Raw genomic sequence first — 13,129 nt, forward strand, 5'->3', positions numbered from 1 at the left:
CACCATAACAAATATGCAAAATATCTACATGGAATAATATATATATATGTTTTGGCATGATCTGATTCATTTTATTGGCAAGAAATAGCCATGCAACATAAGACTTTCCAGGGTCTGATTTCAGGGTCACATTTAATTTGTTAACAGTGAATTTAATCCATTATTCCTAATAGTAAAACATAATATGTTCCTTTCTATTTTGATATCGGCTCATTAATGTTTATTTTTTTAAAGTTATGGCTAATGCTAATAAATTGTATAATATTTACTAATTGATGAATGTTGCTTGCCTTGCCTTGGCTTTGATTGTGCACAATGTGATATGTTGCATGCCCCAAGTGCATATTTCAGAAGCGTTTACGCTAGAAGAAAGACAAGAGGTGCACAGTGTGTGGGTTTTTCACTATAGAAATGTAGCTATTTGCAAATGATTTGGGGAAAAAAGACCTTAAATGTTTCTTTGCACTTTCCATGTTTTCCGTAGTTAATGTTTTAAAACAAATTCAGTTGCCTGCTTTATTTGTTTTTATGAGTTCTATTTTTGTACTAAAGTTTATTATCAAGATATATTTATAATATATTAATCAGCATATACACTCACTGGCCACTTTATTAGGTACACCTTACTAGTTCCGGGTTGGACCCCCTTTTGCCTTCTGAACTGCCTTAATCCTTTGTGGCATAGATGCAACAAGGTACTAGAAATATTTCTTAGAGTTTTTGGTCCATATTGACATGATAGCTTCACGCAGTTGCTGCAGATTTATCAGCTGCACATTATTGATGCGATTCGTCTTTCCACCACATTATAAAGGTGCTGTGTTGGATTGAGATCTGGTGACTGTGGAGGCCTTTTAAGTACGGCCTTTTTGGTGAGCTTGTGTGAATTGTTGCCTCAGGTTCCTGTTCTTAGCTGATAGGAGTGGCACCCAGTGTGGTCTTCTGCTGCTGTAGCCCATCTGCCTCAAGGTTGGACATGTTGTGCATTTAGAGATGCTCTTCTGTGCACCTCGGTTGTAACGAGTGGTCATTTGAGTTACTGTTGCTTTTCTATCAGCTGGAACCAGTGTGGCCATTCTGCTCTGACCTCTGGCATCAACAAGACATTTGCGCCCACAGAACTGCGGCTCACTGGATATTTTTCAGACCATTCTCCGTAATCCCTAGAGATGGGTGTGCGTGAAAATCCCAGTAGATCAGCAGTTTTTGAAATGCTCAGACCAACCTGTCTGATACCAACAACCATGCCAAGTTTAAAGTCACTTAAATCACCTTTCTTCCCCATGCTCGGTTTGAACTGCAGCAGATCGTCTTCATCATGTCTATATGTCTAAATGCGTTGAGTTGCTGCCATGTGATTGGCTAATTAGAAATTTGCATTAACGAGCAGTTGGACAGGTGTACCTAATAAAGTGGCCGGTGAGTGTATATCACAGTTGTATAATAGTTATAAGTATCAGACAAAATCTTCATATCAATGCATCACTAACATTTAATTCCTACAGTGCTTCATACAAAGATGCACTCCTGAATGACATCCGAAAAGCTCGAGATAAATACCAGGGTGAGGAGCTGGCCAAAGAGCTTTCCCGTATCAAACTCCGCATCGACAACACTGAGGTTTTGACTCAAGATATTGTCATGAACCTGCTTTTCTCCTACAGAGACATACAGGTATGGTGTAGAATAGATCAAAACATTTAAAATATCATTAATAGCTGTACTGCTGGTTTTAATGGGCTTTGGTGATGTGTTTTTTCAGGATTATGATGCTATGGTTAAACTGGTGCAGACCATTGAGATGTTGCCCACCTGTGACTTGGCCAACCAGCCCATGATTCAGTTCCACTATGCTTTTGCGCTCAATAGGTGACCACAAATCTGCATTGTGTGGTATATTTTTTCCTATTCATATGCTTGGCAAACAGACATTTATCTTATACGCTGATTTGATCTCAGGAAAAAATGCATTTATATTTGTGTGTGTGTGTGCAAACTCAGACGAAACAGCCCTGGTGATCGAGAGCAGGCGCTGCGTGTGATGTTGCAGGTTCTTCAATCGTGTGAACACCCTGCTCCTGACATGTTCTGCTTGTGTGGCCGCATATATAAAGACATCTTCCTAGACTCAGACTGTAAAGACACCAAGAACAGAGACAACGCCATCCAGTGGTGAGTGAGTTTAATGCACTGCTGGAAGCATACTGTTTTATGATGCTTAAAGGTCTTATAAGTAAATAAAAGAAGTCCCTTAGTTTGCTGAAAAGCAGTGACATGGAATTATGTAACTATCAAAAGCATTAAATGTATTAAAAACACACAGAACGTGAACAGTCACATTAAAGGGATAGTTTGAAAATTGAATTGCAAAAAAATTACAAATATTCTCTATTTACTTGAAATGTTTTTGAGATTTTTTTTTCTGTTCAACACAAGATATTTTCAAGCAAGCTAAAAACTTGAAACCATTGACTTCCAAAGTTGGAAAAATAAATGCTATGGAAGTCAATGGTTACTGGTTTCCAGCTTTCTTCAAACTATATTATTTTGTGTTCAGCAGAAGAAAAAATCTTATATAGGTTTTAAATGAGTAAAGAGTGAGTAAGGGGTGAGTTTTGTGTGAACTATCCCTTTAAATGCACTGAAACCCCCTAGTATTTAAACATAAAAAACATGTACTGTACAACATCACATCAATCACATTCAAAGACCCCATTAATTGCATTTAATATGCTTAAAATATCAGCAGCAAATACTAATACACTGGCTGCAGCATTAACTGCAGAGAAATGCTCAGAGTACATATACTTTAAGCCCGGAGCAAAATACTCTGAATATTTCAGCATCCATGCTAATATGCAAAAGACTCGAACACCATAGTAACATATTTAAAAACAATAAAAAACACTGAGAATACCTAGCAGCCACATTAATTACTCTAAAAACCCCTTAGTAACTGCATTAAATACATTGAAACACACAGAACATCCTAGCGAACAAAGCTATACCTTGTAGGGCCAGACGAAATCAACAGACGTTTTTTGCTATTTCTGCTTAGAATGCTGAATTATTTTGGGAGTATCATAACTAAAACCTTCATATGTGAAATAAGAAATAATATCTTTTTAACTTTTATTTAATGTTTAAAATACAAATTCAATTAGATTCACGTTATTTTTTAAACAAAGCAAGTCCTCATATAATATCTCTACTAAAAGACAGAAAATAATACTGTACAAACGGCATTGTACATAAATCAGATGAACATTTTCATATTAGTAAATAATATTACTGTAATTCATTTAAAAACTGAATAAATATAGATTAACACACATTTGCTTAAGTAAATAAACAGAATTAATGATGGGCTAAAAATCTGAAGAAAATGTGCTGAAAATCTGCAGAATTCTGCATGCGAAGATTCCACATGGGCCTACTTATTAGCCTCATTAAATGCAGTAAAAATATATAAGTAATAGAGAAGGCTAGGTTATATGCAAAAAAGATGGACAAAATCAGAACATATTCGAAAAAGGCATTACATGTACTGATTTAAACATTGAATGTGCTGACAGCCAGAGGAAAAACTAGTGGCCACATGACATGCACTAAACATCCAGAATACCGTAGTAACCCCTTCAAATGTGCTAGCTTTAAAGACCCTTAAAAGGCCCTAGCAACCACGCTAAACACACAGAACATAATAAAAAAATAATATATACTCATTCATTCATTCATTTTCTTTTCCGCTTAGTCCCTTTATTAATCTGGGGTCACCTCAGCGCAATTCAACCACCAACTTATCCAGCACGTGTTTTATGTGTTCTTGTGGGGGAAACTGGAGCACCCGGAGGAAACCCACACGAACACGGGGAGAACATGCAAACTCCACACAGAAACACCAACTGACCCAGCCAAGGATAACCAATGACCTTCTTGGTGCAAGATGAACATGCTACCCATTGCATCACCGTACAGCCCATAATATATATTAATAATTGAAATTTTACAAAGCAGCTGCACTAAACATTAACATATTTAATATGAGATTATCAAAACATTTAGTGCCGTAAACATCCAGATTACCCCAACAACCACAATACCTAAAAGCTGCATTGAGGTGAATGGAGTAAAAAGGCATCAGTCTCCCTAGCAGCTTTAATAAATTCACTAAAACATACTTGAAGTTGTGTTGCATGCCATAAAACCCTCTTGCAACCACATTAAATCTGCTAAAACACACAGAGGACAATGCTAAACAATGCCTAATATTAAAAATAATTCAGACCACTCAGTGACCACAGTAAATGTGCTGAAATCCCAGAGACCGCAACAGCAATAAATACTGAAATAAATGCTAAAAGCAAGCATATTACATATTGAAAACTCTTGAGAATACCTACCAGCTACATTCAATTCAATTCAATGAATCAGGCAGAACACCCTTGTATAGCAACCATGCTAAAACCCAGAATACAAGCACCAACAACCAGACACACATTTTATTGTAGTGGTTGCCTGGAATCCAATGGCAAAGACCTTACCGTTGTGGCAGTGAGTTTCCAATTATTGTGTATTTGTTGAAGTAAGGCTTAAGGCTTTAGCTGCAGCCACTCTCAAATTACAGCATGCAACTGATGTTTTTTCATTTATATTAAAAATATATGAAAATATTTATATATATATATATTTTGAATTATTATTCTTGAATATGTCATTGATTAGAAACATTAATTTTGTGCATTTTTTTTTTTGATATGGATATTTTTATTTGCTATATTACACAATTAAGTATTATAATGTTTACCCCATAAAAATGACCACTTACACACATAGAAATTTTCCAGTATATACTTACAAAACAAACAATGATACGCATACCAGTATACACACATAATCATACTCAAATTACACCTTTCAAATATGTGCATCCTGGAATCCACCTACATGTACATGTACTTTATGAGACCCTGCCATTGTTGCAGCTGTGACTTTGCAGAGTTCCAATTACACCTCTTTAGAATATGATATTGTCTAATTGTTATTTGTTGCTTGTGTTGCAGGTATAGAAAAGGTTTCGAGCTTCAGGCCACGCTCTATTCAGGGATTAATCTAGCAGTGCTGCTTATAGTAGCCGGGCAGCAGTTTGAGACTTCCATAGAACTCAGGAAGATCGGTGAGGAGGAAAAATATTTCTTGTTTTTTTTTCCGTTCAGTCACTTCATTAAGAGCACAGCTTCCTTCTCATCATCTCTCTCTTTCTCTCTCTCTCTTGCTCTCTCTCCCTCTTTCTCTCTCAGGTGTAAGGTTGAACAGTCTGCTGGGCCGTAAAGGCAGTCTGGAGAAGATGAATAACTACTGGGACGTTGGACAGTTTTTTACTGTCAGCATGCTGGCCAATGACATCCCCAAAGCTGTGCAGGCCGCTGAGAAACTCTTCAAGCTCAAACCACCTATATGGTAGATTTATATAAGACACCTGTGGAATATTCATTCTGTATGTTTGCTCTTGTGTCAGTTTAACAAGCACAAACATCAGTTTCAGAACAAAAGTCATAAAAATATCAAATATTTTTATTATTATTTATTAGTTTTCTGGAGAGGTGAAATACTCTTTGACAACTTTTTTTTTAACATTTTCTGTCTGCAGAACTGGAATGCCTGAAGTTGAGTGAACCAAAAATGTTTTCTTGTGTACTCAATTTTTTTCACATTTAATTGATAGGACAATACAGAGTATAGACAGTAAAGTGTTGGGAGAGGAGAGGGGAAGGATCGGCATAGGGCCTTGAGGCAGGAATCGAACTCTGGTCACCATGAATACCAGAGTGCCATGTGTCAACCTACTAACCACTACACCATTGGCGCCGACGTGTACTCAAGTTTTTTAAAACATCAGTGGCACTGACCTAAAATGTCTGAAGTTGAGTGAACAAAAAAAGTCTTGTGGAAATAATACATTACAAAGCATTTTTCCTTGTTTGTCCTGCCATGTTTTGATCCCTGTCTTGTTTACCATTATTGTTGTTTTACGTCCTGTCCTGTTTCAAATTCTGTCTAATGTTTTGTTAACATTTGTCTCAGTTTTGTTTTTCAATTGAACTGTTTGTTTGTTCTGAAAATGTATTATTTCTTAGTACCAATTTCCACAAGAGTTTTTTTGTTCACTCAACTTCAGACATTTTAGGTCAGTGCAACTGATGTTTTCAAAAGTTGAGTACACATTGGCCCCAGTGGTGTAGGGGTTATTGTGTCAACGCATGGCACTTCGGTGTTCATGGTGACCTGAGTTCAATTCCTCCCTCGAGGTCCTATGCTGATCTTTCCCCTCGCTCCTCTCCCCATGTATTCTTGTCTATACTCTCTGTTGTCCTATCAATTAAAAGTGAAAAACATAATAATAATAATAAGAAAATTTTGAGTACATGAAAAAACGAAAGGAAATGAGGATTGTTTTGTTGTTGTTGTTGTTTGCTCAACTTCAGGCATTCCAGTTCATTCATTTTATTTTCGGCTTAGTCCCTTTATTAATCTAGGGTCGCCACAGCGGAATTAACTGCCAACTTATCCCGCATATGTTTAATGCAGGGGATGCCCTTCTAGCTGCAACCCATCACTGGGAAAGATCCATACACAGTCATTCACACACACACACTACGGACAATTTAGTTTACCCAATTCACCTATAGCACATGTCTTTGGACTTGTTGGGGAAACCGGAGCACCTGGAGGAAACCCACGCCAACACGGGGACAACATGCAAACTCCACACAGAAATGCCAACTGACCCAGCCGGGGCTTAAACCAGCAACCTTCTTGCTGTGAGGTTATCGTGCTACCCACTGCACCACTGTGACGCCCCGACATTCTAGTTCTGCAGGCAAAAAATTTCAGTTGGCACAACTTAAAAAGTTTTGTTACTGAGTAGTTCACCTCTCCAGAAAAGTAATAAATAATCTTATCTTGACCCAACTAAATGTTTTTTTGTTATTGACAAATGATTTGAGGTCAGTGCAGCTGGTGTTTTTAAAAGTTGAGTGAGCAAAAAAAAAGCGAAAGAAAAAAAGGATTATGATTTTTTTTGTACTGGCTTAAAATATTTTACAGTGTGACCCTAATTATATAGTACGTACATGCAATTATTTAATATTACTATAATATCAATATTGTTAAATGAATAGTTACATTTAACAAGGGAACCATAAATTAAAATGTAACCTTATTTATTATAATATTTATCACATAAAAAGTCGAATCTTATTTCTCAGTATATACTTTCAAAAAATATGCCCATGTAACTGTGTATACATATGCTTTATACATATTTATACATAGAGTTATTAGGGTTAGTTCACCACAAAATGAAAGTTATGTTCTATCACTTACTCAACCCCAAAATAACTAATGAGTCTTGTGTTTTATTAGTAGTCTTGTGTTAAACCACTTCATTATTTATAAAATATTTTCTGAATGATTTAAAGCATCAGCATATTTCATGAATATACTTTTATTTGGGAGACAGAATCTTTATTATAAGATTACAAAAGTTTATTCTTTTTCATTCTCTGAAGATTCACAAATTTGTTATGGATTTGTTAGAAACAATGTTCGACACACACTTTGTCACTATCTTCTACTTTTGCCATTTTAACAGTAAAGGTAATTAAAAAGAGCTATGTAGGCTCACATTTATATCACCTTCAGGTACCTGCGGTCAGTGGTCCAAAACCTCCAGCTGATTCAGCATTTCAAGAAGCAGAACACTGAACACTCGCCTCAAAGAGAGAGACTCAACTTCTGGATGGACATTATCGTGGAGGCCACGCAGGGAACCACCAACGGCCTTCGTTTTCCGGTATCACACATGATTGTCCCATCCAAAAACACACACTTATATTGACCAAGACAACGTTTAATGGATTTGTTGTTTCTTCTAATGCACAGGTGTTGATTCTGGAGCCCACTAAAGTGTACCAGCCATCGTATGTATCGATTAACAGTGAAGCAGAAGAGAAGAATGTGTCTATATGGCACGTGTCGCCCGCTGAGACGGTCAGTCATTCATTTCACACCACGTTGGCTAAATAGTTTTGTGTATTATTGTTTAATTTTTGTTAAATGATTTGGTGACAGAAGGGAATACACGAGTGGAACTTCACTGCGTCGTCCATCAAAGGCATTAGGTGAGATCTTTGTCTATCAGTTTTTCTTGTATTTTCTTTACTCTGCATTGTCATATACACCCTTTTCCTATGCCACTTGATGCTTTGCACAAATTATTTGATTAACTACTGTTAAATTGTAAACAATTAGTAAAGGTTTTTAAAAGTGTATTCATTGAGATGTCATTATTCTCCTCACAGAAAAAATGTTAAACAGCAACTTAATAGAATTAAGACATTGAGATAAGATCATTTTAGTAAACAAAAACTTTAACTAAGACTAAAACCATTGGTCCAAAAACATTTTAACTGGAAAAAATTAAGTAAAAAAACAAACAAACAAACAAAAAAACAAACAAATAAATAAATAAATAAATAAATCAATCAATCAATCAATAAATAAATAAATAACAGTAAATCACAATAAATTGTGAAAAACTGAAACTAAGAGCAGCCATTTAAAAATCAACTAAAATAAAATAGAATTAGCAGCAATAATAATTATTTTTAGAATTATTAAGCACTGGCATTGTAGGTAGTACTGTCGCCTCAGAGCAAGAAAGTCGCTGGTTCAAGCCTTGGGTGGGTCAGTTGGCATTTCTGTGTGAAGTTTGCATGTTCTCTCTGTGTTCGCGTGGGTTTCCTCCGTGTGCTCCAGTTTCCCCCACAGTCCAAAGACTTAAGGTACAAGTGAATTGGGTAGGCTAAATTGTCCATAGTGTGTAAGTGTGAATGAGTCTTTATGGATGTTTCCCAGAGATGGATTGCAGCTGGAAGGGCATCCGCTGCGTAAAACACATGCTGGATAAGTTGGCGGTTCATTCCACTGTAGTGACCTGGATTAATAAAGGGACTAAGCCGAAAAGAAAAAGAATGAATGATTAATAAGCACTCATTCTGTAGTGGAAACTCTGGCCTGCAGCTTCTTAGAGTTACACAAATGTAAACCAGGCTTGTTTAACTACATATGATATTTTATATGAAAAAGTTCATCTTTTAATTTTATTTGTTTAAGTTCCGTTTGTGTGGTTTTGGGTTGAGTGTTTGTTCAAACAAATATTTCATTTTTATTACCAAAATGTTTGCACAAGTGTTAATGTAAGCTGTGCAAACACTAAACTTGGCTCTGTTTGACACTGGATGCGTTCTGTTAACTCTACATTTACTAAAACTAAAACTTAACATGTAAAAAATAGAAATGTGTTTAAAAAATACTACCCCAAAAACTAAACCATTAATAAAACAAACTGAATTTTACAGCAAATTTAAGTATAGTATGTAAATAAATAGTAATAAACTAAAATAACACAACACGGTGGCACAGAAAGTAGTGCTGTTGCCTCACAGCAAGAAGGTCGCTGGTTCGAGCCTCGGCTGGGTCAGTTGGCGTTTCTGTGTGAAATTTGCATGTTCTGCCTGCGTTTGCGGGGGTTTCTTCCGGGTGCTCCGTTTTCCCCCACAGTCCGAAGAAATGCGGTACAGGTGAATTGGGTAGGCTAAATTGTCCATAGTGTATGTGTGTGTGAATGAGTGTGTGTGGATGTTTCCCAGTGATGGGTTGTGGCTTGAAGGGCATCCGCTGCATAAAAATAAAGTTGGCGGTATATTCCGCTGTGGCGACCCCAGATTAATAAAGGGACTAAGCCAAAAAGAAAATGTATGAAACTAAAATAAATACTAAAAATGCTAATTAATTCTAACCTTTCTTTGAGCAGACCAAGAATATCCCCAAATACTCTTTCTACAGCAATATTGTGAATCTATATTGAGATTACTGTACCATAGGGAATACAAAATGCAATAAACTCAAAAGAACTTTAGCCACAGCTGTGTTTTCATACTGTTAATGTTAAAATTCATTTGGTCATTTTCCTTTGGCTTTGTCCTTTTATTTATTAAGGGTCGCCACAGCGGAATGCACCGCTAACTTATCCAGCATATGTTTTACACAGCAGATGACCTTCCAGCTGCAACCCAGTACTGGGAAACATCCAGACACACTCACTCATTCACACACATACACTACGGCCAATGTAGTATATTCAAGTCACCTATTGCGCATTTCTTTGGGCTGTGGGATAAACCGGAGCACCCGGACGAAACCCATGTGAACACGAGAAGAACATGCAAATTCCACACAGAAATGCAAACTGACCCAGCCGGGACTCGAACCAGCGAACTTCTCACTGTAAGGCGACAGTGCTGCTAACCACTGAGCCACCGTGTCACCTCAATGTTAATTTAATGTTATTTTCATGATGGATAAAAAATAAAGCACAAAACCAAACATACCTCTCGCTCAGTTTTCACCATGTACTGTTCTTGGATTATCTAAAGCACAAACCTAAAATGATTTGTTTTTTAGATAAAAGGTTATCTAAGACTGAATTCCTGGATCAAATCTATTAATTTGTCTAGAAAAATAATGTTTGGGTTGTGTAGGGGGATTAATAGAAGGACAGATTGAGTGATTGAAAACATTTAGCATAAGTAAGGGTTAAAGATTAAGGAGGGTTAAGTCTTTTGTTTGTTGTTCTTGAATTTAGGAGCGTTCATTGTGGGTTTGTTTAACCAGAAAGCTGTTCTTAAATAAACAAAAAAAGATGTTACTCAAGAAACTAGTTCTGCTACCTGGCAAAATCATCAGCATAGCGAAAGTCAAAGATTTTATTAACAAGGATGTATAGTGCTGATATCATATTGGATAATGGACATTTTACAGTTATTTTAATCTTATTGGTTGATATTAGATATTTAAAAGAAAACAGTTTTTGCATGTAGATTAAAGTCACTCCACTATTGTTAATTTGAATTAAATTTAAAACTAATTCTTTTTTTATCAACAAAATATCCAATTACAGTAAAAATAAATAAATAAAAAAATAAGTATCAGATGAACAATTGTAACTTAAAAATATGTTGTAAATTTTGTTATTACAGTGACATGGATTAAAAATAGAGCAAATAAATTGCAGTAATACTGTAACATTGCTTAAATTAAACAAATGTACGTTAAAGAACCCCTATTATGGGTTTTTGAAAATGAACTTCCATTCAGTGTGTAACACAGCTCTAAGTAAAGTGAAATATCCAGCTAAGGCTTAAATCTGAAAGTGCACCGTGTTTAAAACTATTGATTCATTTATAAAAGAGTCGACTTATAGTGCTTCAAATGAATCCTCTCAAAAATGAGTCTTTAGCCGTGCTGGCGTGACCTCAAACTCAAGCCCTGCCCATTTGCACACAGACCTGGTCCCACCCACAAACACTATAGAAAGAGAGAGTGGAAGACAAACCTTGTATCTGATTCTGGTTGAATCATGTCCTGAAGGCGCTGTGCTCTGAAGTGTGAGGGAAAGTTAGTGTTATTTTCCCTACCCAAACATGAGGCTGTCAAGAGTCAGTGATTGAAATTTATTTTTGCAAAAATACCTCAGCATGATAGCCCTAGCCTTTTGCTGTGTTCCCGACATTTTTGTGACGAGTGCTTCAGCAATCTACATCCTTACAACGGGGGATTCGTCAACCGTTTGTTAAACCAAAATATGACCCTTTTAATGCATAATAGGGGCTATTAAAATAATATCAAAAGTATTTAAAACAAAAAATCCAATCCAATTTAATTTAGAAGATTAATAAATGGATGCCATTTAAAGTAACCATTTAAAAGCAATAATAGCAGTCTAATGTTTCATTTGAGAGTGAAAACTAAAATACACTATAAATTTATATTATTAAAATACAGACTTACAAAAATAAAGATTGTGTTTGCAACTGTGTGAAATAGTATTAGACAAACCAAATAGAAGTATTAGTAAAACTGAGAATGAACATGGAAATTAAATTTAAAAATATAATAAAAAGATCTGTTACAAAAGGTTCAAAAATGTAACCAATATTACAAATATGTAATAAGACAGTAATAACACAGAATTAAATTTAAACTTATCTATTTTATACTGTACATTATTAATGATGTACTGTAACATTTACAAAGTTTTTTTAATTAGAAAAAAATAGCATAAATGTACCAACGTTTTAAAATGAGGGCATTCCTGATTATTACCCAGAGTCCTCTAGGACCTGAAACTCCAATCTTTTCATTTTAATATGGTTTATTAATAGTCTCAGAGATGTAAAACAATTTTTTCATCTTTTTGCTCCCCAGTATCTCAAAGTTTGATGAGCGCTGCTGCTTTCTGTACGTCCATGATAATTCAGATGACTTCCAGATCTACTTCTCCACAGAGGACCAGTGCGGCAGGTTGGCATTCATTGACTTTGTATTATTTCTGTATGTGTATCAAATCTTTGCTCTTCACCAAGGTTAATATTTTTATGGCTGTCTCCTGTTTGAAGGTTCTGCTCAATGGTGAAAGAGCTCATCACAGATGGATCTGGAAATGCTGTTGAGCTGGAGGGCGAAGGAGATGGAGACACCTTGGAGGTGAGAGCTTCAAAGACTCAACTATTTGTTTCGTAAAGAGATTGTTTACCCAAAATACTGTCATTTTCAAATTCTGAATCATTTACTTAACCTTCATTTGTTTACAAACCAATTTGAGTGTCTTGCATCTGTTGAACACAAAAGAAGATATACTGAAGAATGTTGAAAAAAAAAATCATTGCCTTTTTTGATTTTGGTTCTACTATGGTTGTCAAAGGCTTCTTTTTTCATCAATCTTCAGTGCATCTTGTTTTGTGTACATGAGTGCAACTAAGTGGACGTTTTCATTTTTGTGTGAACAGTCCCTTTAAGTCACAGTTTCTTGTTATACTATTGAAAACTATAATCATAGTTTGTATTGTTTTACAAATCTTGACTTTTCATAGCTAGTTTTGATAACTCATTTCTAATGACTGATTTATTTTATCTTTGCCATGATGACAGTAAATAATATTTTACTAGATGTTTTCCAAGACATTTCTATACAGCTTAAAGTGACATTTAAAGGCTTAACTAGGTT

At 35.7% G+C, this 13,129-nt stretch overlaps 1 protein-coding gene across 16 annotated transcripts in view; it reads left to right on the top strand.

The window, feature by feature from the left end:
• map3k15 (mitogen-activated protein kinase kinase kinase 15) overlaps positions 1-13,129 on the top strand; it is an 81,951-nt gene that overhangs the window by 15,771 nt on the left and 53,051 nt on the right. For 11 of the 16 annotated variants that reach the window (XM_073940820.1, XM_073940822.1, XM_073940821.1 and 8 more), the window contains 10 exons: positions 1,506-1,674; positions 1,763-1,869; positions 2,002-2,172; positions 5,064-5,176; positions 5,301-5,460; positions 7,705-7,855; positions 7,945-8,052; positions 8,134-8,183; positions 12,331-12,426; positions 12,522-12,609. In XM_073940820.1, the coding sequence (XP_073796921.1) occupies positions 1,506-1,674; positions 1,763-1,869; positions 2,002-2,172; positions 5,064-5,176; positions 5,301-5,460; positions 7,705-7,855; positions 7,945-8,052; positions 8,134-8,183; positions 12,331-12,426; positions 12,522-12,609 (1,213 nt within the window). Of the gene's footprint in view, positions 1-1,505; positions 1,675-1,762; positions 1,894-2,001; positions 2,173-5,063; positions 5,177-5,300; positions 5,461-7,704; positions 7,856-7,944; positions 8,053-8,133; positions 8,184-12,330; positions 12,427-12,521; positions 12,610-13,129 lie in introns of all 16 variants that reach the window. The other 5 variants (XM_073940827.1, XM_073940823.1, XM_073940825.1 and 2 more) reach the window with 1 other exon arrangement.

Source organism: Danio rerio, chromosome 24, assembly GCF_049306965.1.
Source record: "Danio rerio strain Tuebingen ecotype United States chromosome 24, GRCz12tu, whole genome shotgun sequence".
NCBI classification, from domain to species: domain Eukaryota; kingdom Metazoa; phylum Chordata; class Actinopteri; order Cypriniformes; family Danionidae; genus Danio; species Danio rerio.